Source organism: Doryrhamphus excisus, chromosome 2, assembly GCF_030265055.1.
Source record: "Doryrhamphus excisus isolate RoL2022-K1 chromosome 2, RoL_Dexc_1.0, whole genome shotgun sequence".
NCBI classification, from domain to species: domain Eukaryota; kingdom Metazoa; phylum Chordata; class Actinopteri; order Syngnathiformes; family Syngnathidae; genus Doryrhamphus; species Doryrhamphus excisus.
In genome coordinates this window covers 26988048-27015925 of record NC_080467.1, presented here as the reverse complement: position 1 = coordinate 27015925, position 27878 = coordinate 26988048, and the positions used below count along the sequence as shown (strand labels likewise).

Sequence of the window (27878 nt, the reverse complement as noted above, 5' to 3'; positions counted from 1 at the left end):
ATAAGAATTTCATTTCACGGCAGAGTGAGCAGAAAATGTGCAGAGGAAAAATGTTGCTGTTGGACCATATTTCTTCTCGTGACTCATACGTCTTTCAGCGAGCACTTGCACAGCTTGGAAGTACCAGCCGGAGGTAAACAACATCTTTTGTTTTGGTAATAACATACACACATTAAAAACCTTTGCTGGACTGACAGGGGGGGCAAGCAGGAACTGATGTCCGACGTTAGCAAGCGTAGCTAACTTGGTTAGTAGGTAAACAATCTTCCAGGATCTGCACCTATTCCAGCTGTATTTCCTTGAGTTTACAAAACGGTCTGTTTTAATTTATTCCACGCATGGCCCGCCCCCTACTGACATTAGTCATACTCCCAAGGGCTCCCGAGGACTTCCACACTACTGCCGGAACCCACTTCCTAATTTTGTTAGTATAGGAGTTGATAATAAATGAATAGAGCTACTTGAAAAGAAGGTTAGGAGCTACTGGTGGTCCGTGAACTACTGGTTGGAGACCGCTGATTTACCGGGTATGAACTCAAAAAGCGGTAATGTAGGTCCACATTTGCTGTGTGCAGATAATCTTGGCACAGCATCACTAGCGGTAATGTGATCATTACATGCTTTTTGCGGGACTATCCGTCTTCCAGACATTGGTGAGCTTATAATTTGAATGCATGCAAAATCCAATATGGATATTGATATAGATCAATATTAATATTGATATTCATATTGCTATTGCTAAAAAAAACTATTATGTTTGCCTGCATCTAAAAGATCTCATATCAATATGAATATCAATTTGACTTTTATTCAGAAGTGTGCACATGGAAGCCATTTACTCGGGGTGTCCCCATCCGATATTGATATTGATATCGAGAAATATTAATATAGAGTTTTATATGGGCTATTGGGAAAAAATACAACCTAACCAATAATATCGGCCTACCGGTAAATTCTGTGACATCGATATCCATACAGGACAAATAGCTGATATTAATAGTGATAAATCGCGATTAATATTGCTATCAATATTGAGCAATATTTATCTTGATATTGATATCTGCTATTGGTCTCCGATATCAACACTCCGATACAAGCAGTCCATTCCAAATGCCACATCAACACTTCTATCCCTTCACATGTATGACGATCCCACATATATCCCGATCTGTTGCTGATATCGATACTGATCAATATTAGTATAAAAATTTATTATATCGACCTGCAGGTAGAAAAAAACAAACAAATAATATTGGTCTACCGATAAATTCTTGATATCGATATCCATACAGGATAAATAGCTGATATTAATTGTGATAAATCGTGATTAATATTGCTAATCAATATTGAGCAATATTTATCTTGATATTGATATCTACTATTGGTCTCCGATATCAACAATCCGATACAAGCAATCCATTCCAAATGCCACACCAACACTTCTATCCCACATGTATGCCGATCCCACATATATCCCGATCTGTTGGCTGATATCGATACTGATCAATATTAACATAAAAAACTATTATATGGACCTGCAGGTATTGTCTGCAATATAGATAATAATACTGGACGAGTAACCAATATCAATAGTGATATCAATAGCGATATTAACATCAGTATTGATCTTGATATTGATATCGGCTGTCGGACCAATATTTGGAAAAAATAAAAGAGGATTATCTCCAATATCAGACAGATTGGATACATAGATTTAATAATAACATAGTAACATGGTGGCACAAAACCAGGGAAGTTTAACACCACCAACCCTGTGACGCAGCCAAAAAAACCCCAAAAAAGCGTAAGCATCCTTCAATCTTCAATCTCAACCAGCTCAACTTAAGAGGATCCATTATTTGAGTGTGTGTGTGTGTGTGTGTGTGTGTGTGTTTGTGGTGTGTGTGCGTTGAGCACGGTACACTTGAGGCTCCATTAATAAGTCATTTAACACAAAGAGATTGATTGGGTCGGCGCCAGGAGAAGATAACATAGAAAAGTAATCCAGCTGCTTTATCGCGCACCGACGCTCCAGTGAGGCGGAGAACCAGCAGCTGCTGCTGCCGCATTCCGGGCCGGGATGCACCGGATGTGCCGTGGGATGGGGCACGGCCCCGTTGATAAGGTGCGAGCTAGTCGGCAGCGGTTCATAACCTTTTTGTATAACCAGCACTCCTAGGAAACCTTGGCTTGTACTGTTGCTCCGGCTCATTAATAAATAAAGAAGGCGCTAATTATATAATTATACATCTACTTAAATAATTAATAAGGCCACGGTGCTGTATATATAGTAATTCCAGCATAAAGTAAATCATTAAAATATGATTTAATTCTGCCAAATAAATGAAAATGCACTTGCATGAATTAACATACAGTTTACATACATACATGTTTTGTTTTTAGACATTTTGCTAACGAGGATAAGCAGTTTAGAAAATTAATGAATGATTTTAATATAATTAACAAACAAATAAAATAATACAAATATAAATTATTGGAAAATACATTAATAATATAAATAATAATAAATCATTTATTCATTTTAATGAAATAATTCATATTTGAGTATTATTTTGGCTTTATGATTGTTGTTTTTTTCTCAGTCAAGGATGTATTCGGCCTCACACCCCAGGTCAGCTGGGATAGGCTCCAGCCGTGTGTCTGCTAATGAGGACAAGTAGTTTAGAAAATGAATGAATGATTTTAATATAATTAACAAACATAAAATAATTAAATATATTGGAAAAATACATTAATAATATAAATATTAATAATAAATAAATGATTTTTTTAGGCGGCACGGCGGTCTGGTGGTTAGTGCGCAGACCTCACAGCTAGGAGACCAGGGTTCGGTCCCCGCCCTCGGCCATCTCTGTGTGGAGTTTGCATGTTCTCCCCGTGCATGCGTGGGTTTTCTCCGGGTACTCCGGTTTCCTCCCACATTCCAAAAACATGCTAGGTTAATTGGCCACTCCAAATTGTCCATAGGTATGAATGTGAGTGTGAATGGTTGTTTGTCTATATGTGCCCTGTGATTGGCTGGCGACCAGTCCAGGGTGTACCCCGCCTCTCGCCCGAAGACAGCTGGGATAGGCTCCAGCACCCCCCGCGACCCTCGTGAGGAAAAAAGGGGTAGAAAATGAATGAATGAATGAATGATTTTTTTCATTTTAATGAAATAATTCATGCTTGAGTATTATTTTGGCTTTATAATTGTTGTTTTTTTCTTTGTTTTTTTTCTCAGTCAAGGGTGTATTCCGCCTCACACCCCAGGTCAGCTGGGATAGGCTCCAGCCGTGTGTCTGCTCATGAGGATGAGTAGTTTAGAAAATGAATGAATGATTTTAATATAATTAACAAACAAATAAAATAATAAAAATAATTGGAAAAATACATTAATAATATAAATAATAATAAATCATTTTTTTCATTTTAATGAAATAATTAATATTTGAGTATTATTTTGACTTTATAATTGTTGTTTTTTTCTTTGTTTTTTTTCTCAGTCAAGGATGTATTCCGCCTCAAACCCCAGGTTAGCTGGGATAGGCTCCAGCCGTGTGTCTGCTAATGAGGACAAGTAGTTTAGAAAATTAATGAATGATTTTAATATATTTAACAAACAAATAAAATAATAAAAATAATTGGAAAAATACATGAATCATTATGTATATTAATAATAAATAAATATTTTTTTCATTTGAATGAAATAATTCATATTTGAGTATTATTTTGGCTTAATAATTGTTGTAGTGCTACACTTGGCCTGCAGGGGGTTCTTATTTGTAAGCAAACGTTTTGATTTTTTTTGCATCAGTTGTGTACATTAAAACCATCATCCAGCCACTTTCAACACCCCCCCCCAACCTACCCCCCCACCTCCCCAGAGATGTCCTCATGACTGCGCATTGAAGGCTTCTATGACTCAAAGCAGCAATATTTAGCTAGCATCATTTATTAACTTAATTGCTTTTTTTGAAGTTGTTTCCTTTCCATATTCCGCAGTAATTACCAGAGGAATTTTTGCAAGGATGCAACTCCGCAGTCGGATGGATGACTTGATTGAGGCGCTGGGGGACGTCCAGCGAGGAGGAGATCTAATCTGGCTTGTTTTAAGAGGCTGACGAAGGGCGTAATTGCTTAATTGCTAATGGGAAGTCTGCTAATGAGATGCTTTAATCTGACGGACGATTATCAAGACGTTCAAATGGAAATTGTAATTACGCAAGTGTTAATCTTTGTCGGCTGAAGTGATGACGATAACGTGTTCATCCTCGTTTGGTTTGTGCTGGCGTGAACTTTGACCTCAACTGTGAGCTCAACGGTTAAAGCTGCATTTAGAAATCCCGCAAATTCATTGGAAAGATCGGAATGAAACCCAAGTACAAGTTTTTCATTGATAGAATTTCTACATTAATTAATAAAAATATATGATAATATATTTGGTCAGATACTAAAGTGTTTTTATTGCATTTGGAATATTTCATAAATATTTATATTTTATTATTTTCTTTAATAATGATACAAATAATAATACAAATCCTGAAATATTTTAAAGATGTAAATGAAGACTAAGATGTAATGTTTTATCCTAATTTATATATGAATTATTAAAAATATATTAAAATCTATTCAGTGACACATTTTCATGAATATTTTATGATTTCTTTCTATGTTTGTATATTTTCAATGGCAATATTAATATTTTTAAATATTCACTTTTAAAATAATCAAAAAATATGCCTTAAAATATCTTAAAAAAATACAAGCAATTGATAAAACAATTCCTGAAATATTGTAAAAATATAAGTGAAGAAGAGATAAATATCATTTTCTATTCATATAATTTCTAATTATAATTTTGGCATTACTAAAATCTGGATTTTAATTTTTTATTTATATGATTTTATTATTGGAAATATTATTTTTAAATTTTTTTCCATTTTATTGCTGTTTTTAAATATTAGATCTTTTAAATGGAATTATTCTAATTATAAGAAATACAAATAATTAATAGCATAATTCCTGAATTATTATTAAGACCAAACTGAAGACCAAAGATACGAACAAATTATTAAAAATATATTAAAATAAATTTATTCAGTAAGTAACATTTACTGTATTGTCAATTTTTCGTAAATTAAAATGTTATCATTAGTTTTTATTATTTTTGTCCTATTTTTAACACTAATTTTTAGTTTTTCTGCATAGTACAACTTTTTTCTAAATATTTTGACTATTCTTGTAAAATGAATGTGTTTTTTTATTTACAATTTCTGTTGTTTTGTTTTTAATTTTTTCTTGTAAATTCTAGTATTTTTTTAAATATTGGATCTAAAAAATACAAATACATATAAAATAAATTCCTGAAATATTTTAAAATATTTTAATAATTGTTTAATTAATTACAATTAATTAAATGAATGATAATAAAATAGAGCATAATTTAAGTTGTTTATTGCAAGGTACACTGCAAGTAGCTCGGAGACTAGACATCCTTTTCATTGTTCGACGGTACTAACAAAATGGACGACATTTTGCGTGATGCTTTCCTGTTCTTAGATGCACCCGTAAAGATAAATGTCTCCTGTCACGGTGCATCACATCAGGTTTGTACTGCATGCATGTTTCATCCTGCGTTGTTGCCATTAGGGCTATTTTGTTTGTTTTGTTTGGTTTGCCGTGCGAGGTTATTTTTACTGGCGTAGATGAATAATTGAGTCATCGTGCGAGGACAAGTTGAAAGTGAATTCTGCGACTGCGGGTATGAATAAACATGTTTTGTTGGCGAGATGTCTTGAGCGAGAGCCTAATTAAGTTGTAGGCTTGACTTTAATTGTCTTAATACGCCGTCTCTTTGTCTCCCGGTGACGTCTATCGCCTCTTAATTGATTCCCAAGCAGATCTAATCTTCAGGCTGGATTGATGGCCTCACTTTAAGCTGGCGACGCTAATTACAACTTGATCTACTTTCACCAGATCTATCGTCACCATCGCCGTTTGTGTTTGGACAGGACAGCAGCGATGGCGGCGGGAAGATGGTGTTACGCGGCTTTCCTGCTGGCGGCGGTGACGGCGCTCGGCGCTGACGGGAAGCCCGGCGAGGAGGGAGTGGCGTCGCCGCCCTATCGACCCGTCTTGAGGTTCAGACACAAGGTAATGTTTGCATTTTATGCAGCCATTTATTCGAGAGGAGTCGATCATGAGCTGTGAAATGACTCGCAACAAATTTCCAGACGATTATTACTCGACTCATCACACAGCAACTAACACTCAAACGTTATACATCACAAATAGACAAACGTATCAATACGCGTTTCATTTGGGGGAAAAAAAAACAATATTTTAAATTGTTCCCATACTGCATTTTGCATTTCATTGAAAGATAACATAGGGAAGCTGATGTCATTGCAGCACACAATGAACGAATTGCTCAGATGAATGCCTTTAATTAAAAGAAATATATATATTGGGACATGTTTGTATATTTCTATATAGACCTTTTGAGGGTTAAGTTGCTGTGTGATGACTTTAGTACTTGTTGTGAGTACACTGATAGCTGGTGAGAAAGAAAGCTACCAAAAAAAGTGTTAGTATTCGCTCACTTACTGTTGAGGCATGGCTTAAAATAATAAAAACGTAGCGTCTTATACACTGGAATTAGCGCTAACGTACGATAAAGACTCAATAATGATAAATGAATGAAATCCGGATAAATGATATCAGACAGTAAGAGTATGGTTCTGTCCAGCATTCATACGCTCATATTAGTTTTATTATGATGAGCCCGGCGCTCATTCTTCATGCCACCTGTCAAACCAGACTGAGGGGAAATTACAAGCGTTTGGTGAAAAATGGCCACATTTGACTTTTTTCCATCGCTGAGAGAATTTCCTCCGTGGGCCTGCGGCGGCGTTTCGGTCGCGGCGTCCGTCAGCACAGATGAAGAATGAGAGCAGATGCATCACATCTGAGCATGCTGATCATTTTTAACAATAACTTGGAAGTTTCCTACGAGGCATTGACTGAACGTTGCTGAGAGACAAAGCGTTCGGGCTCGCGCTATTGTGCGCACAAACAAACAACAACTGTTTTTTTTTTTTTCTCCCTCCCCCATCGTGTGTAATAGCGGTGCCATCGCTCATCGGGTTCCAAATCAATCAAAGGCAAAAAGCATCCAGCTTGGAGAAGACGGCCGTGTCATTACTTTTCTCAGCTCAAACAATCTTCACAAGCTAAATATTACACTTCTTTTCTTCTGCAACAGTAAAAGTAGGATCATGGAAGATTTTATTTTAATTATTTATTGTTTTTTATACATTTATGTACTCATTTTCTATTTCTGTTGTGGAAGAAAAAGGTACAATAAATGACGTGCCGTGTTGTTAGTATCGCTTACAGATTGTCTGATATCATGTCTCAGTGTTTGTGATGGACAATGAGGTAAAATATTAATATTTATTATAATGTATTATTATAATATTTATTATAATAATAATAATAAAATATATATAATTATATATAATTATTATATTAATATAAATAGCATGAAATGCTCAGGAAAGTGTGCTTTTTTTGCCTTCAATTCTTTTTTGAATCCAAAGGCTAATTTTTTATTGGTTGGTGGCATATTCTAAAAGTATAATTTCACAAGAAAATGAAGAAAAATCATTTTAGAAGACAAAAATGTAAAAAAAAATAATGTAAAAATTTAAAATATAATATAATATATATAATATAAAAAATGTAATATGAGTAAAAATAATGTGAATTTAAGTTGTGAAGTTGTTATATAATATATATATAATATAAAATAAAATATATAATATTATGGCACACAAAAAAGAAGAGTTGTCATTTTTGTAAAAATACGTTGTGGCAGAAGCTATAATGTAATAAAAAATGGCGGAATAATGTCGGAATATTATGGGAATAATGTCATTATTATGAGAAAAAAGGTTTAGCATAAACATATTAGTGTCTGTGTGCTGCAGTGTTCCATATAGTAGGATCATGGAAGATTTTATTTTAATTATTTATTGTTTTTATACATTTATGTACTCATTTTCTATTTCTGTTGATGCTTGGAGTATTGTGGAGGAAAAAGGCACAATAGATGACGTGCCGTGTTGTTAGTATCGCTTACAGATTGTCTGATATCATATCTCAGTGTTCGTGATGGACAATGAGGTAAAATATTAATATAAATAGCATGAAATGCTCATGAAAGTGTGCTTTTTTTGCACAAACTTTCTTTTTAGACTGAATAATTTAATGCAAAGGCTATTTGCGACCCGTGGCTGATTTTGTATTGGTTGGTGGCATATTCTAAAAGTATAATTTCACAAGAAAATGAAGAAAAAATAATTTTAGAAGACAAAATGTTATATAAGAAGAAAAAATTATGTAAAATGTAATATAATAATATAATATAATAACAAACAAAAAGATTTGAAGTTTTAACAAAATCATCACACAGCAACTTAACACTGAAATGTTGTACCTCAGAAATTTAGAATATGGATCAATATGAGTTTAATACAAGCTGCACGGCGGTCGAGTGGTTAATGCGCAGACCTTGCAGTTAGGAGACCAGGGTTCAATTTCACCCTCGGCCATCTCTATGTGGTGTTTGCATGTTCTCCCTGTGCATCCCACATTCCAAAAACATGCTAGGTTAATTAGCGACTCCAAATTGTCCATAGGTATGAATGTGAGTGTGAATGGTTGTTTGTCTATATGTGCCCTGTGATTGGCTGGCCACCAGTCCAGGGTGTACCCCGCCTCTCGCCCGAAGACAGCTGGGATAGGCAGCACCCCCCGTGACCCTCGTGAGGAAAAAGCGGTAGAAAATGAATGAATGAATAATATAATATAATATAATATAATATAAAATGTAATACGAGTAAAAAATAATGTAATTTTAGAACAATAAAGTTGTTTGTAATATTATGGCACACAAAAAAGAAGAGTTGTCATTTTTGTAAAAATACGTTGTGACAGAAGCTATAATGTAAAAAATAAAAAATGGCGGAATAATGTCAGAATATTATGGGAATAATGTCATTATTATGAGAAAAAAAGTTTAGCATAAACATATTCTGTCTGTGTGGTGCAGTGTTCCATATAGTAGGTGTTATTTTTTTGTTGCACCGTGAGTGGAGGAGGCATTGTTGTGATTATTGATCATTTTGGGGTGATATGATAGAGTATATTTGTAGTTAATGGATAGAGTGAGAAGAATGTTGTGATGGGTGTGCACTGACTCTCTCTGCAGCGGGGAGGGATGCGGTTACGTAAGGAGTCGCGACCTTGAAGTTTTCCCTCAATCACCAGAAGGCACTCAGCCATAAATAGCTTGTCACGTCATCTTGAACCCCTCGTGAAGTCTTGGAAGACGTTCTTAACTCTTTGTGTCACTTTGAAATTAGCCATGATCCCTGTTGACGGACACTGGCAGAGAGGCGTTCGTGTAAACGTGTGTTTATTAGCGTCAATGTAGCATGGTGACACAAAGTGGAGACTTCTAGCAGCCCACCAGTTTATAAATGATGAAAGTCGGTTGCGTAAAAATTGGATTTATGATCAATAATGTTCACTATTTTTGCGTTATTTCGTATTTTTAAGCTTTGTCGACTATCGAAAGCTCGTCATCAACTAGTCAAAGCATGAACAGCCGTTTGGCTGCAGCCGGAGAGGGGGGAATGGTAAGCCAACAGTGCCATCAAGAGGTCAAATGATGCATACACGCACACAGACCCAACTTAAAGGACAAAAAATTACGTAGTTTAGTAGAAAATCTGCAGGGAACAAAACATACTATGACGTCAACACAAACAAAATGGAGGCCAAAGGGGACTGACATCTAAAGCCCCGACCGTCCGACTCGCACTGGGCTGAGCTACATGGCAAATCCAGATTAACGGGGGCTGAGTGGGGAGGGATTGTGATGACATGCAGCGAGAGAAACACGACTGGAATTATAAAATAGTCCAAAAGCTGCACTTCAAACTCCTACTGCCATCCTATCCTTGACGCTTTGCCATCGTATCACTGTTCCACGTTTGCCGTCAACGACATATTTATTATTATTATTATTATTATTTATTACTCACTGTCCGCATCAAGCATACGTAAACAACATTAGACCAAAAAGCAACAAAGTCACAGCAGTTCAGGAAGACCATATTGTGGTTCAAATATCACTATGCTGTTTTTTTAAAACAATAATTAATAAATGATTGCTCACAGCTAGGAGACCAGGGTTCAATTCCATCCTCGGCCATATCTGTGTGGAGTTTGCATGTTCTCCCCGTGCATGCGTGGGTTTTCTCTGGGTGCTCCGGTTTCCTCCCACATTCCAAAAACATGCTAGGTTAATTAGCGACTCTAAATTGTCCATAGGTATGAATGTGAGTGTGAATGGTTACTCAACCAAACAAAAAATTGATCTCTGTGGCTTCGGCATAATATTGGTATCAGCAGTTCGAAATCAGATATTGGGATTAAATGGGAACATTAAAAAAACTTTTTAATCAATCAAACAAACAAAAAGTTTCAACAAAATCATCACACAGCAACTTAACACTCAACTGCTGTACCTCAGAAATTTAGAATATGGATCAATATGAGTTTAATACGAGCTGCATGGCGGTCGAGTGGTTAATGCGATGACCTCACAGCAAGGAGACTCGGGTTCAATTCCACCCTCAACCATCTCTGTGTGGAATTTGCATGTTCTCCCCGTGCATGCGTGGGTTTTCTCCGGGTACTCCGGTTTCCTCCCACATTCCAAAAACATGCTAGGTTAATTAGCGACTCCAAATTGTCCATAGGTATGAATGTGAGTGTGAATGGTTGTTTGTCTATATGTGCCCTGTGATTGGCTGGCCACCAGTCCAGGTTGTACCGCGCCTCTTGCCTGAAGACAGCTGGGATAGGCTCCAGCACCGCCCGTGAGGATAAGTGATAGAAAATGAATGAATGTTTTGTTGTTTTGGAGCTGCCGGGCTCCCGGAGCAGGAGGGGATAGAAAAGAAAAACAAAGAACACACAAAAACAAACAGGAGTACCAAATGTCCAAATTACCAAATGTCTATGATGGTTATAAGAAGCTGTTACGTGAGTGTGAATGGTTGTTTGTCTATATGTGCCCTGTGATTGGCTGGCCACCAGTTAAGGGTGTACTCTGCCTCTCGCCCGAAGACAGCTGGGATAGGCTCCAGCACCCCCGCAACCCTCGTGAGGATAAGCAGTAGAAAATGAATGAATGCTGACTTTGGTCTATTATTGGTCAAAAACATTGAAAGACTAGTTTTATGTCGTGTTCTATTGTTGAGCGTTACCTTCAAAGTTTGTTGCTATGCCACGCCCACACCCTATGGCGAAGGCGAAAATGCTTTGGAATTGATCATGGCACATATGTCTAGTGTCCGTCATCTTAATTTGGGCTAATTAGGTCAAAATCCTTACGAGATGTTTGTTAAAATATGTCCCCTGATTTTGGGCTAAACTGGCCAGTCCAAACCAAAATGGCCAACTTCCTGTTTGTTTGCGAATGCGAGTTCATGACAGATCATTGAAGTTGCTGGCATGGGATAATATTTCAAAATAAAAATAATTGTGGCCACTAGTTTATGGTTCTGTTCAGAAGATACTATCCACAATTAAGCATCTACATGAGCTTTATTTCTCCAACTTGAAGGGCTCTTGGACTTTGAGGATGTGGAGGCTGTGTAATCAGAAGCTGTGGCGTCGACGGAGCGAGTGGGTTTGAAACCGATAAATCCTGAGCGCGCCCAAGAGAGCTGTGGGCCGTCAGCCAAGGGGAGAAGGTTCCGCAGAATGACGCCCCCCTACGACTGGGGGATACTTGCTGCTTCACTCGTCCCCCACAAAGTGTCCCCTGGGGGGGCGGGCGACTCGGGGGAAATCAGTCTGTTCAAACAAATGGGAGTGCGAGTTGTGTGGACATATGCAAATAAGCTCATGGTAATATCTCCCAGCTACCTGTGGCGCTTTGCTAAATGTCAGGCGCGCTACAGGAATAGCACACAGCCACAGGTGGTGGCGGCGGCAGTGGCGGCGGCGATGGCTCTGAGCTTGTTTTTGCGTCGACACGCCGCTTTTCATTTAACTTTACAGTCAAATCTTAGAATCCAAAATGGAACTTGCTCAGAACGATATGAGCAATAGAAGCGTCTTTTTAAGGTCATTCAGAGGTGGACTTCCTGCTGTGTTTTGGATCATTGTCCTGCTGCAGAACCCAAATTGTTTTGGTAGACAGCAGAATTCATGGTTCCATTTATCACAGCAAGTCTTCTGGGTACCGAAGCAGCAAAACAGCCCCAGACCATCACACTACCACCACCATATTTTACTGTTGCTTGAAAGAACTGATGTTCTTAACCTTTGTTAAGTTAACTAATGTTCTTTTGGTTTTCGTCTTAGACTGAACACATGAACACCGACCTTAACTGAGGCAAAGTGAGGCCTGCAGTTTGTTGGGGTCTTGTTCTTGTGGGGTCTTTTGTGACCTCTTGAATGAGTCGTTGCTGTGCTCTTGGGGTAATTGTGGTTGGCCGGCCACTCCTGGGAGGGTTCACTACTGTTCCATGTTTTCACAGATTGTGGATAATGGCTCTCGCTGTGGTTTGCTGGAGTCCTAAAGCTTTAGAAATGACTTTATAACCTTTTGTTATAAAGGGCAATCTATTTTTCACACAAGGCCAACATGCAAAAAAAAAACCTTTTTTTACACCACTATACTGTATACATAATAATATATCAATATATCATATGTATATATCATATATAATAATTATATATTACATATATAATTATTCTATAATTAATATTCAATACAATACAATATAAAATTATTATATATGCATATTGCATTTATTATATTATATTTTTATATTACATATATAATTATTCTATAATATAATGATATATTAATAATTAATAATAATAATAATATAATATATTTAATATATAATTATTATATATGCAATATATTTGTACTTGCAATTGTATTTATTTAGCTCTTATTAATTTTTCTAAATTGCAAAAGTGTATGTACTGTATATATGTTTCAAAAAAGTCATGTTTCCACATATTTAACTTTCATAATGATTTGGATTGCATGAGAAAGTTGAAAGTAAAACATAGCAATCTTTAACCGCATGGTCATCCAAGAACCAATGCTGTAACAGCGGTATGAAGCAAACTGCTTAATCAGCATTAATAGTGTTGCACATAGACAGCCCAGCAGAGCCATTTTAAAGCGCATGCAGAGCTAGATGAACCTGCTGGGTGACGACCACTCACGATGCTTCAAATGTGCTCCATCTATCAACATCAAAAAGTTCCAAAAAGTGCGACATCCAGTGTTTATTTATCAGGTAAAAAATGCTTAATGTTGCTATTTTCAGCAAGCAGCCAGATCGCCTTGTTGCTTATTGACCTGTTGCATAATGCATCATCTTCACAACACCTCCTTGCTGAATCTGGGCGAGAGCAAGGAGAAAGCGTGTGCAGGAACAAGAAGGACTGTGGCGACTCACAGAAATCAAATATTGATGGCAGCATTTTTCATATTCATGCATGGTGGACAGCGGCCATGTTAAAAACACTCTTTTTTCCCGTGCAGCAAATGCACCGCCCTCACCCACTCGTCCGCGTCCTCGTTTGGCTATTTCTTTCTTGGAAAATAATCAGGTGTGCTTTGACACGAAATAGGCACGGGGGTCGGGGGGAAATTACGGCCCGGAGAGTTGTTTAGATGTTCGCACACGGAAAAAAGGAATGATGGACGAAAGGAAGGCGAAGTAGATGAGGAAATGCAAGGCTATGTTCACACACATGCACTTTGTAAAATAACTATACCTTTACTTTTCTATGCAATTGGGAATTTCTACACACACATTAAAAAAAATGTGAATATGAATTTTAAAAATACATTTTTGAATATGACACAGACACATTAAAAAAATAGCTATGGGCTATCCATTGCTTTGAATTTTTTATAAATTGAAAAAAAACCCCAGTAATTTTTACAAAAATAAACTCAAAATATTACAAGAAAAAAGTAATCTAACGAGGAAAAAAAAGTCATAATTTTAGGAGTATAATGAGAAAAATAATATGATTTTCATAGTTAAATATTATCACAAAGAATAAATCAATAAGAACGGGATAAAGAATAAAGTCATAATTTATTAAAGTTAGGCTGTGGAAAACATTATAATGTAATGGAATAAAGTTAGCATATTATGGGAATAAAGTCATAATCAGGAAAAGAATAAATAATCAGTCAAATAATCCAAATATTATGTAAATTACAGTACAAATTGAAATAAAAATACATGTAATTTTTGACAAATTCCAAATGTAATGTAGAAAATGTTATGAGAATGAAGTCGTAAAATATTTTGAGAAGAAAATATACAAGAAATACTAAAAAGAAAACAGCTATAATTGTACGAGAATAAAGTCAAAATATGAAGAAAAAAAAGTCATATTCTAATGAGAAAGAATACATTTGAAATAAGCTTGTGATATGATGATGAAAAATAATGTTGTTTTAGTACTTCTGAGTTGAAGAGTTTCATGAAAAACAACTAAAATAAAATAAAGTTGTTTCAAAAATAAAGTGGTATAATATTGAACATTTTCCACTATGTTGGCTCCCGCTGGTGTAAACATTCCAGGATCATGGAATCAATGGAATATGAGGACCTTAGCATTGCATCAGTGTCGTGTTTATTCCTCTAAAATGGAAAGAAAAAAAGGTTCTCTGTCACCCCAGCTTGGCTTAATTTAACTCTCTCTCTTTATCTCGCAGGATGGAATCCCTGGCAGCTTAAGGATGAAGGGTAAGTTGCTTTTTTTTCCCCATTTCTGATTCCAATGACATGTGTGGGGGGGAACTGTGCATGGACGGCAGAAACATGGCGGCTGTCAGCAGCTTTCATGTCCTTTGGCTTTTAGTGAACATCTAATTAAGACGGTTCTATTTGGGGGGGGGGGGGGGGGGGGCTAAGGAAGCCTTCTCGCATGCAGAAGAAACCTGATTGGAGTCGGATTCAGAGTGTGTGGCAGGTGAAAAATGCCCGTCATTATCACAGTGATGACAAAAATGAATGTGTGATGATAACCCCAGAACGTTGCATACGACAGTGGAACCTCTGTTCTCCTTATTGGTTCCAATAGTCAGATGAGAACTGAAATGTACAAAACCGAGGTAATCCCTCATTTATCACGGTTAGTCGGTGCTAGACCTAACCGTAATTAGTGAATTTTTCCAAAGTAGGATTCTTTATGACCTTCTAAATACATTTTTAACATTATTAGAGCCCTCTATACATAAAATAACAGCCCTATAGTCACTTTTACATTCCTATTCACCAATATAGTCGACATAATAAGAGAAGGCATAACATAGACTCACACATATTAGCATTGGGGGAGTTGTTTTTGTTCTTTAAAAAAAATCCTGTTCGATAAATATCATATCCATCCATTCAGTTTCTATACCGCTTATCCTCACAAGGGTCGCGGGCCAGCCAATCACAGGGCACATATAGACAAACAACCATTCACACTCACATTCATACCTATGGACAATTTGGAGTCGCTAATTAACCTGGCATGTTTTTGGAATGTGGGAGGAAACCGGAGTACCCGGAGAAAACCCACACATGCACGGGGAGAACATGCAAACTCCACACAGAGATGGCCGAGGGTGGAATTGAACTTGAGTCTCCTAGCTGTGAGGTCAGCGTATTAACCACTAGACCGCCGTGCAGCTCATATTAAACTCATATTGATCCATATTCTAAATTTCTGACGTACAACATTTGAGTGTTAAGTTGCTGTGTGATGATTTTGTTAAAACGTCAAATCTTTTTGGTTTTAGGTTTTTTAATGTTCCCATTCAATCCCAATATCTGATTTTGAACTGCTGATACCAATATTATGGCGAAGTCACAGAGATCCATTTTTTGTTTGGTTGAGTAACCATTCACACTCACATTCATACCTATGGACAATTTGGAGTCGCTAATTAACCTAGCATGTTTTTGGAATGTGGGAGGAAACCGGAGTACCCGGAGAAAATGGAATGGAATTCAATAGTGTCCCTCACCTTCTTTATGAATTTGTTGGGACTCGCAACTTTTTTTTTGGCCCCATGGCAGGTTATTTAGCAATTGCACTCAATACAAACGGACTAGCTCGTGTAATATTGTACCAAAATCAAGGCAAAATTGAACAAATCTGACCAATCCAGTGCTAATTTGATGTATCTGTTATCGACTACACAGTTTCTGGTTCAATACCAGTGTGAATGCTAAGCAAACCACAACAGGAATCTTTCTTTCCACTTTTTTGGTCTGCATCCTATTCCCAGTCGTAGCGGAATGTTGTGCACCGGTCAAGGCAAGAGTCAATGCATGTGTTTGTGCACAATGGGAAACAAAACAAAAACATATATAAAACATTTATCTTGGTCCAGAGTGTGGGCCGGGGGTCCGGGGGGTCTGAAAAAGCAGGCGAGAGAGATGACCTCAACATGGTTTTTACATGAAGCCTCCAAGGACGCACACCGAGCTCGAATTTCCTCTCTCCGGCGTTGGCGTTTTTTTTTGTTTTTTTTTTACGCAGACAGGAAGGTTGGAATACTAATGAGCGGGAAGCGCACGGACGTCACGTTATGCGCCTTCACAAGTTATTTCGGAGCTGGCGGTCCCGTCGCTTGGCTAAACGGCGCTGATCAAAGCGGAGGACAGTCCCATCGATGAAGGGAAAATCCCACATTCGTGACGGCGTTGAGCTTAGAAGTGCTTCAATTTATTTTCCTCCAGCAACATTTTTTTTTTTTTTTTAGCTCTTTTATTGTGGACTTCTTTGCTGGCAGCTTGACGGCCGACTCGGCCGGCACAAAAGGCTGGCTTCTGCTTTTTTATTCGTCCTGGTTTCCTTCTCTTTGTGCGCCAATCAAATCAGGTTACACAAGCTAACGGGCGGCAACGTTGCACATTTAGACACATTTAGTTGCAACGTCGGGTTTCAAACTCAAAGACTTGGACGCGGCGGCGGCGGGCGTGGATGCTCATGTAACGAGAGAGCAATTAAAATAGCTGCATTTGGACTCCGCCGCTCTCCGATGCTTTCATGTCAGACTTTTAATTAGCAGAATAATGATATATGCCGGACGCTAATTAGGCGGGGTCAGGGCTATGCTTCCTGGTCAGTGGTGGTTCCTTCGACAGGAAGTCGAAGTCGCAATTCCAAGTTGAGTGACTAATGTGGAGTTTGGTGAGACACCCGACCACCAAAACAACAGCCTTTTATTGCAGGTTTGAATGATCTCACAACAATCCCTAATAATCCCTATTTATGTCTTATATGTCTTATTTTTTGTCATTAAATCTCTTATATTGGGTAATAAGAATTTAAAGATAACTATAGGGGTGTTATTTCATGTCTACAGGGCTCTAATAATGGAAAAAATGTATTCAGAAGGTCATAAAATAGGTTTTCTATGTTCTAACCACAGAAATATTCTATTTGGGTAATAAGAATTTAAAGATGACTATAGGGGTGTTATTTCATGTCGAGAGGGCTCTAATAATGGTAAAGAAAATGTATTCTGAAGGTCATAAAACAGGTTTTCTATGCTCTAACCACAGAAATATTCTATTTGGGTAATAAGAATTTAAAGATGACTATAGGGGTGTTATTTCATGTCTAGAGGGCTCTAATAATGGTAAAACATTATGTATTCAGAAGGTCATAAAACAGGTTTTCTATGTTCTAACCACAGAAATATTCTATTTGGGTAATAAGAATTTAAAGATGACTATAGGGGTGTTATTTCATGTCGAGAGGGCTCTAATAATGGTAAAGAAAATGTATTCAGAAGGTCATAAAACAGGTTTTCTATGCTCTAACCACAGAAATATTCTATTTGGGTAATAAGAATTAAATATGACTATAGGGGTGTTATTTCATGTCGAGAGGGCTCTAATGATGGTAAAAAAAATTTATTGAGAAGGTCATAAAACATGTTTTCTATGCTCTAAGTACAGAAATATTCTATTTGGGTAATAAGAATTTAAAGATGACTATAGGGGTGTTATTTCATGTCTAGAGGGCTCTAATAATGGTAAAGAAAATGTATTGAGAAAGTCATAAAACAGTTTTTCTATGCTCTAACCACAGAAATATTCTATTTGGGTAATAGGAATTTAAAGATGACTATGGGGGGCTATTTCATGTCTAGAGGGCTCTAATCATGGTAAAAAAAATTATACAGAAGGTCATAAAACAGGTTTTCTATGTTCTAACCACAGAAATATTCTATTTGTGTAATAAGAATTTAAAGATGACTATAAAATATATATATATATATATTATATATATATATATATAATATATATATATAAAATAGTCTAAAGGTGACTATAGGGGTGCTATTTCATGTCTAGAGGGCTCTAATAATGATAAAAAATAATGTATTCAGAAGGTCATAAAACATGTTTTCTATGCTTTAACCACAGAAATATTCTATTTACATAGAAGGAATCCGATGTTTACATCGTCCTTTTACACTTTTATGACAGTTACAAACTTTAAAAATGTTATTTATAAGTATTAATTATGTAATTAATACTACAAAAATGTTATGTGATGTAATTTTATCTCAAACCAGACTTTAATAACTCATATGATGAATGCCCCCACCCCCCCGACAATGCAAGATTCACCGCTTATCCTCACAAGGGTCGCAGTAGTGCTGGAGCCTATCCCAGTTTTGTCTGCCCCACATGGGCGACAAAGGCAAGGAACTTCCTCTCTCTGACTGAGTATTGATTGATGTCATCCACCATCATGGCTCATCCTCATTCCACGCTAATGGAGGACACTTCATCAGGTTTATTTATTTTATTTTATCAGGATTGATTAGCCGATTGCTAATTGATTCCTTTGAATATAAGCCACCTTTCGTCATTTCCTAAAAAGTGTAAACGGGCGCTTCAGCTCCTCCAAACAAGAGCCGTTGTCGTGTAAACGAGGCTTTTGTGGCCCCGAGCTAAGCGTCGGAGACCGGACACCACCACGCTTCTCTGCGGTGCGGAAGGTCAAAGCGGTAATTGCGGAGGGGGCATTAGCATAACGAGAGCCCCCCCACCGCAATCTTCCCTCCCTGCGCCTGTCTGCTGCGATTCGCTTCAACGACTTCTTCTTCGTCAATAAATCGAGAGAGGAGGTCTCTCTCTCTCTTTCTCGACTATTTCCAGCGAACCCATTTGACGAGGAGGAGCCGGGGCGGCGTCTCGGAGAAAGTCATAAATAATTCACACGGCGGAGGCTTCCGCTGATGGTTACGCAAGCCAGGTCAATTTAGCCTTAATGCCTCACTTTTACGAGCCACGTCAACCTCCGAGGGATGACGGGATGACACCGCCGCTGCTGATTGGGTGATGGAGTTCATGCGGACGCCAAAAGTAAAAAAAAAAAAAATAGCATTACAAAGTCTACTCCTTAAAAAACTCCAGGATTTAAAAAGTATATATATATAGTGGTACCTCACTTTTTTGTTATTAATTTGTTCCAAAACTGAAACGTACAAAAAAACGTTAGTATTTTCATTGAAAGGGCGGACGGCGTGAAGTGGACATGGACGCCATTTTCATACTTTTTTTTTAAGTTTCATAGTATTTCTCAGATATTTTTAGTGCTGGCCCTCACAACCTTCTTTGGCCCCGTGGTAGGTTGTTTAGCAGTTGCATTAAAAATCAGCAACATGTTTGTGTTGGGTGCTCGATTCCGCAGTACAGTACGGTTTACAATATGATTTGTTCTACCTCTAAAAAAAAAAAAATTGTTGCCCGAGTTCCTTGATTTATTTTAATATACATAGTGAAGTCGCTAAAACGTGTATATAGCATACACTAAATGAACACATTTATATCTTTAGCGAAGAATTGTTGGCAAAATGCGTCGAGGAGTATAGAGGGAGCACGAGAGGGGACGGATTCTCACCTTCCTCACCAAATTGATGGCAGTCTTAATTTCCTTTGGCCCCATGGCGGGTTGTTTTAATAGTAACGCTCAATATGAGGCAACAATCGCCGCGTTTACATGAGAAGTTTTTCTCTTTCCGAATGGAATCTTTCCGAAAGCAATGATATACATGGAAAGGAATATTCCAATTGCGTGTCTACATGCGTTGCTATAATCAACCAGAATAGTCAATGGGGCATGCCCAGTAAAACGTAAACATCAACATCACGTGATACCGACTTCCTCGAGTTTTTCTTTCACTTGTTGGAATAATCTCAGCATTCGCTGAAAGAACGCACCCATGAACAGGAAAAGATAAAGTTCAATCTTGCTAATATTTTATAATTAAGCTCGGTACATGTTTTATATAGATATGTATTTTCTTTTTTAATAAAACTGGACTTGTGAATGGCGTATAGAAGGGTTTAGATTCTGTTCCACAGATGGCGCTAATGCACACCAAAGCTGCTTGCCAACCGCCAATAAACAACAGAAGAAGAAAAACACCACGAAGAAGAACACAGTCTGACAACTTTCCGATTGAGCGGGTACAAGATACCTCAATCGGATTGGGAAAAGGAATATTCCACCCCTGGGAATCCGATTATATGTTCATTCGGATTGGCACTTTTCTTTGGGAATGAGGTGTATACAAAGGTTACATTCTTTCTGTTTGAGCAAATAACCAGAATGGAATTGGAATATTTGGGTCCATGTATACGTGGCTATCGCGTAGGCTGCCGTTATAGGTATGATACACTACAGGCTAATGGGTGGTCTCCTAGCTGTGAGGTCTGCGCGCTAATCACTCGACCACCGTGCCGCCATTCCAAAAACATGCTAGGTTAATTAGCGACTCCAAATTGTCCATAGTTATGAATGTGAGTGTGAATGGTTGTTTGTCTATATGTGCCCTGTGATTGGCTGGCCACCAGTCCAGGGTGTACCCCGCCTCTTGCCTGAAGTCAGCTGGGATAGGCTCCAGCATATTCCCCGCGACCCTAATGAGGATAAGCGGTATATAAAATAGATTTGATGGAGTCTAAAGGTGACTATAGGGGTGCTATTTCATGTCTAGAGGGCTCTAATAATGTTCATTCATTCATTCATTTTCTACCGCTTTTTCCTCACGAGGGTCACGGGGGTGCTGGAGCCTATCCCAGCTTTTGTCGGGCGAGAGGCAAGGTACACCCTGGACTGGTCGCCAGCCAATCACAGGGCACATATAGACAAACAACCATTCACACTCACATTCATACCTATGGACAATTTGGAGTCGCTAATTAACCTAGCATGTTTTTGGAATGTGGGAGGAAACCGGAGTACCCGGAGAAAACCCACGCATGCACGGGGAGAACATGCAAACTCCACACAGAGATGCCTGAGGATGGAATTGAACCCTGGTCTCCTAGCTGTGTAGTCTGCACGCTAACCACTAGACCACCGTGCCGCCACTCTAATAATGTTAATGTTAAAAATGTGAGTTTATGACACGGAATATTGACATGATATGACTTAGTCCTTGTATGAGCACATGCTACCCGTGTAAAACGTCATTACTAAGTCACTTTTACATAAGAGGCAGCCTCTAATAAGACAGATTGCGTTGGTCCTTAGTGGTTCCATTGTGTTTTGGTCTTAATGAAGCAGCCGCCAATCGGAGCTAAAATTGGACGTCGTCTTCAAGCAATGTGCGTTTCAGCTGCAAGCTAGCAAGGAGGTGAAGAAGGCTTTCATAAGCTGGCGTCTGATAGCAAGTCGTCATTTTAAATGAAAGAAACCACAATTACGTGTCACAAAGCGGTCCCTTCGTAATTGGAAATTGCATTCAACGTGAGAATGTTTGTCATCAAATGCAGCCTATTGCACGCTTGAGTGTGGGTATGGGGGGGGGGGGGGGGTCCAATCAATGGCACTGCAACTAATATGTCGCGTGTTCAAAGACACTCGCGAGGCTTAATCACATCTCTTCAAAGCGGGGGGATGCGTCAGATTGTGTCGCTTCATCAAGACCATCTTTGCGCGTGTCAGTCTGGCGACCTCCAGCAACAAGTCTGAACCCCCGTCGGGGGGGCGTCGTCGCACGTCTTTGCGTTTGCGTTTGCGATGCTCTCATCTGTCAGCCTCCATCCCCGTCATACATAACGTAAGATCTTCATCAGTATGCCAGCATCCCCAGGACGCCACCAGGTTCATAAGCAAGAGGTGCATTTGAATAATTTAGCAGCTGCCAGATCTAAAACGACACTACACCCCCCGCCCCCCCACCCTCCCCTTCCTCGGGCCGCCGGGCCACACCTTGAATAAGTCATCCCATCTGCGCGTCGGCGACTCCCTGTTGTTTCAGCGCTGTCACGCCTCAATTTCACGCGCAATGGCTTTCAAAACCGTACGTCTCCATCCAGTTAGAGGAGATCCACCCAGCAGGATCTGTCTTTTTTTTTTGGCAGTGGGGGGGCGGCAATGCTTGCAAGGGCACTGACGGGTTTAGTCGCCTGTGTCGGACTCGCCTTTGGGAATCATACTGGAGCTGTGGTGTTTTCATGTGGAAAAAATGATGGGGCGTACACAGCAGGGGAAAATAAAACAGGGTTTTTTTTTTTTTTTAAAAAGGAGTCGTTCAGCAGCAAATAGACTTTGGACATTTTGGATACTTTTGAATGAGGCTTGGGTGCGATTCGCCCTCCTTTGGGCCGTGTCCAATCACGTCACTTCACATTATTCTGCTGGATTACTGCAATTAGGTGTCAGTAAAGTTACATTAATGAGACAGAAGTACAGGAAGTACTGTGCGGAACAAGGCGTTCATCCTCCCACATTCCAAAAACATGCTAGGTTAATTAGCGACTCCAAATTGTCCATAGGTATAAATGTGAGTGTGAATGGTTGTTTGTCTATATGTGCCCTGTGATTGGCTGGCCACCAGTCCAGGGTGTACCCTGTGCCCGAAGACAGCTGGGATAGGCTCCAGCATACCCCCCGCGACCCTAATGACGATAAGCGGCATATAAATTAGATGGATGGAGTCTAAAGGTGACTATAGGGGTGCTATTTCATGTCCAGAGGGCTCTAATAATTCATTCATTCATTCATTCATTTTCTACCGCTTTTCCTCACGAGGGTCGTGGGGGTGCTGGAGCCTATCCCAACTGTCTTCGGGCGAGAGGCGGGGTACACCCTGGACTGGTGGCCAGCCAATCACAGGGTACATATAGACAAACAACCATTCACACTCACATTCATACCTATGGACAATTTGGAGTCTCCAATTAACCTAGCATGTTTTTGGAATGTGGGAGGAAACCGGAGTACCCGGAGAAAACCCACGCATGCACGGGGAGAACATGCAAACTCCACACAGAGATGGCCGAGGGTGGAATTGAACCCTGGTCTCCTAGCTGTGAGGTCTGCGCGCTAATCACTCGACCGCCGTGCCGCCATTCCAAAAACATGCTAGTTTGTCCATAGGTATGAATGTGAGTGTGAATGGTTGTTTGTCTATATGTGCCCTGTGATTGGCTGGCCACCAGTCCAGGGTGTACCCCGCCTCTCACCTGAAGTCAGCTGGGATAGGCTCCAGCGTACCCCCTGTGACCCTAATGAGGATAAGCAGCATATAAAATGGATGGATGGAGTCAAAAGGTGACATGGGGGTACTATTTCATGTCTAGAGGGCTCTAATAAATATATATAAATAGGTTTTCTATGGACTGCACATTGGTCTAGTGGTTAGTGGCGCAGACCTCACAGCTAGGAGACCCGAGTTCAATTCCACCCTCGGCCATCTCTGTGTGGAGTTTGCATGTTCTCCCCGTGCATGCGTGGGTTTTCCCGGGTACTCCGGTTTCCTCCCACATTCCAAAAAACATGCTATGAATATGAATTGAATATGATTGTTTGTCGATATGTACCCTGTGTGCGAAGTCAGCTGGGATAGGCTCCAACCTGTGACCCCAATGAAGATAAGCGGCATATAAAATGAATGGATGGAGTCAAGAGGTGACATAGGGGTGCTATTTCATGTCTAGAGGATTCTAATAATGTTTAAAAAATGGTCGTAAATATGTTTTCTATGCTCTAAGTATGAAAACATTTCATTTCTACTGTGGATAAGGAATCCTACTCTGTAGAAATTAACTCATCACAGTCAGGTCTGGATGCAGTTAACCGTGATTAACCAGGGATTAGTTTCATATAAAGTTGTAAATGTGCTTTATCGCCACCCTCAGGACTGTCGTGGTACTTCTGCTGCCACAACATAGGAGTGTTAAAAATGTTGAGTACTGCAGTATCCGCTGGCGTTATTGTCTGTCCTTGATTGGAGGGCTGAGAAGTGACAAAGCCAAGGCCAAACGCTATTGTTGTGTTTTGCAGCCAGCATCTAAGCTGAGACCCCGCTAGCAACGAGACAAAAAGCGCGTTGAAGAAGACAAGTGTTCTGTCACTCCTTTTTTTTTCATCACTTGGAATTCACACAGCAGCCACAAAGGATCATCTGGGATCCAACGCTAAGACCTCAGCGTCTTTGGCTTTAAGGCGCCTTAAATTTACTGTCTCAGAATTAGGCTCATTGCCGCGGCTTGCGGGCCCGATCAGTGTCAAGCTACGTCTTCAGCGAGACGTGCGAGAGAAGCTGGAAAAAATGGATGCTCGGCTAAAACGCAACGTTTACGTTCATCGGACGCCACCGTGAACGGACTGACCTTGAGACATAAAAAAAAAATAACACCCGTCGCCAACCTCCCCTCGTTAGACGATTTAAGCACCTCGCTAAATCTCAATAAGATTTTTTTCTAACTCTACTTAATTTGGGGCTGTTATAATGCTAATGTTGCTCTCCGTCTGTCTTGCTAACTTCCTGTGTGTTATTGTTATCATTCCCCCATAAGCCGCTTCACGATTGCGATTCAGCTCAGGAAAATCGATGGCGTGTCATCATAAGAGTGCAGCCTTGGCAAGTCAATCAGTCAACGTTTATTGCGCGTTAATAACTCTCGCTACAAACGATGATGACAAAATGATGGAAAGGCACCGAGAAGGTTTCTTCCTGGAAATACCTACTCATTTTTTACCCGGCTAATAAGGAGCAGGAGCTCACGGGTGACAAAAGAGGAGAACATTGAGGGATTAGCTAGCTCAGCTCGTATTGCTGGTCACGTTTCCAGGAGGTGGAAGCATGCGAGGGGCGGAGTTAAAAGTAGCCATGAAGTATGCAATGTTTATGCCTGAAAAATTTGTGCTGATTGTTTTCTTTAAAAAGTAGCAAAACTACCTTTACAATCGACCGTAAGATCGTGAACGACTTTTGTGTACATTAAAACACCAGAAACAAGTTAATGTGAGCTAGCTAACAATGAACGCCATTGGGACATACCTATTTCGACGACAAAGCCCTCGAAAAAAAAACAACCTAACTTATTTCCTCGCACATTGATTTCACATCGAGCATTTACCTGACGTTACTGCCGTCAATAACGGCATAAAAACAGCGACAACACTTATGATATCCGCTCTCCTTGGGATGGCCGTGTCTTCCAGCACAAGATTTTTGCTGCGGTACTCAGATAAAAAAACGCTGACCAGAAAATTAGAATCTTGTTTAGTCTTCCTAGCGTAATTGACAGCTAGGTATCTGTGAATGACGACGTCACGAATGGCTCGTGAAGCGTCCGCTAGATACATTTTCCGTGTTAGCTGCTACAACGACACTATCGCTGTAGTTAGGTTAATATAAAAATTATATAAATTGTGTTATATAAATGATGTAAATGGAACATTGTTGCCATTTTTGAGGGTTTTTTGTGAGGGCTTTAGCATCACAATAGGTATTTCCCATGATGTTCGTTGTTAGCTAGCTCATATTAAGTCGTGTACTCGCGCTAGAATGCACAGAAAAGTGAATGATGGGCAAAATTTCCCAAAAGGTGCAATTCCCTTTTAATGCTCATGAGCTGTGTTTGTCTCCCGATGTCTCCAAGAAGCGCTATTGCGTACTTTATCCATTTTTAGCACTTGTCCAATATAATAGATGCCATAAATCACATATAACGTAACATTAACTCATTCACTACCAGCCATTTTTCAAAAGACATCCCCTCCAGTTTGACTGATCTTTCAAGGCACACAGAATATTGTGTTCTTCAGCTATATAAACATGGATCATACCAAGAGAAAGATCCGACTCTTGTCTTTCATTAGAAAAAAAAAGTTTGTTTCTACCGTTTTCCGTGCTTTAGTAATCAGCAGTAGAACATAGCTAAGTTTCATCAAAACATCACTTCCAAAAAAAGGGACACTGTTTTATAACGTCTGACCTGAACATTCCAACACGTATACTGTATGTATCACCAACCCACACGTCTCTACTTCCTTCAATAGTTCTGCGGCTGGTGGTGGTGGTGGTGGGAGCGGAACGAGGATGGAAAAAAACAAAAACAAAAAAAAACTAAACTGTGCATATAGGGATAGTTGTGGCAGAATGTACAGCACTTAAATATAGTAAAAATGGTCATATTTCAGACATAGTTTGCGCATGGTGATTAATCTTAATTACTTAAGTCAGCCATGACAGTGAAAAAAATGTATCCTCCAATTCCGTGTGGAAGTGGTAATTTTTTAGATTTGTCTTGAGTCCCTGCAGTGCAAGAGTTCAGCAATGTGTTGTAAACAACGACTAACAGGAGTGTACAGGCGTTTATGTGGGTGTTATTTCATGTCTACGGGGGCTTTGCTATTGTTCGATACTGCATTCAGAAAGTCAAACAGGTTTTGTGTGCTCGAAATACGAATATGTTCCATTTATCAACATTGAATGCTATATCGCAGAAATACATTCATAACTACGATGGACAAGGGACAACTGTAATTAAAAAGTCACATTTGCATAATTTGCATAATCTTGCATAATACATTTGGACGGATAGAGAGGGGTGCCAGGAAAGTCCATATTTGCACTTTTAATGAAAACCATGCCTAGTAAGCTTCACAGTTTTTTTTACAGGTGTTTTATATATATATATATATATATATATATATATATATATATATATATATATATATATATATATATTTGGTGTACCTATAATAATAATAATTATTATTATATATTATTATTATTACTATTATAGAATAATAATAATATCTATAATTATTCAAATATTATGCACACTTGAGAACATCTTAAATTTTGTATTGTCTACGTATTATGTCTTATTTTCTCTTATTATGTCTACTATATTGGGTAATAGATATGTAAAGGTGACTATAGGGGTGTTATTTTAAGGTATGTAGGGCTCTAATAATGTTAAAAAAATGTATTAAGCAGGTCTTCTATGCTTTGACTATTCTATTAATAAATAAGGAATCCTACTATACGGAAATTCACTCATCACTGATCAAGCTAGGAACTGATTAACCTCAATAAAGGAGGGATTACTCCAGTAAAAGCATTTGTTATTATTGCCAATCCTGTTGCTATTATTGATAGCTCTTGGATGGTCTATGTAGAAGTAATATTGGTTCTAGCATAGAGACTTGAGGGACCCCGATTGACCTGAAATAGTTATCATCTTCCAATGTGTTACAAGAATGTAAACTTTATATTGATCAAGCGATGCCTCACTGCTACAACGCTGTCTAAATCCCAAATAAAAGTCCTCCAATCGTGGCACTTTTGTCGAGAAAAACACAACTTCAGCCCACTAAGTTAGCCAAGCATGTGACTGGAATGTGAAGTAGTAATTAGTTGGCACGGTGATAGATGTTTTGATCTCTGCCTCATCCTTTATGAGGACAGAATGAGAAAA

At 38.8% G+C, this 27878-nt stretch overlaps 1 protein-coding gene across 2 annotated transcripts in view; it reads left to right on the top strand.

Moving 5' to 3' along the window:
- The window catches only part of fstl5 (follistatin-like 5), a 163176-nt gene that overhangs the window by 15448 nt on the left and 119850 nt on the right, over positions 1 to 27878 (top strand). The window contains exons 2-3 of one of the 2 annotated variants that reach the window (XM_058049613.1): positions 6015 to 6156; positions 14849 to 14879. In XM_058049613.1, coding sequence (XP_057905596.1) covers positions 6025 to 6156; positions 14849 to 14879 — 163 coding nt within the window. In that variant the 5' untranslated portion in view covers positions 6015 to 6024. Of the gene's footprint in view, positions 1 to 5979; positions 6157 to 14848; positions 14880 to 27878 lie in introns of both variants that reach the window. The other variant, XM_058049606.1, reaches the window with a different exon arrangement.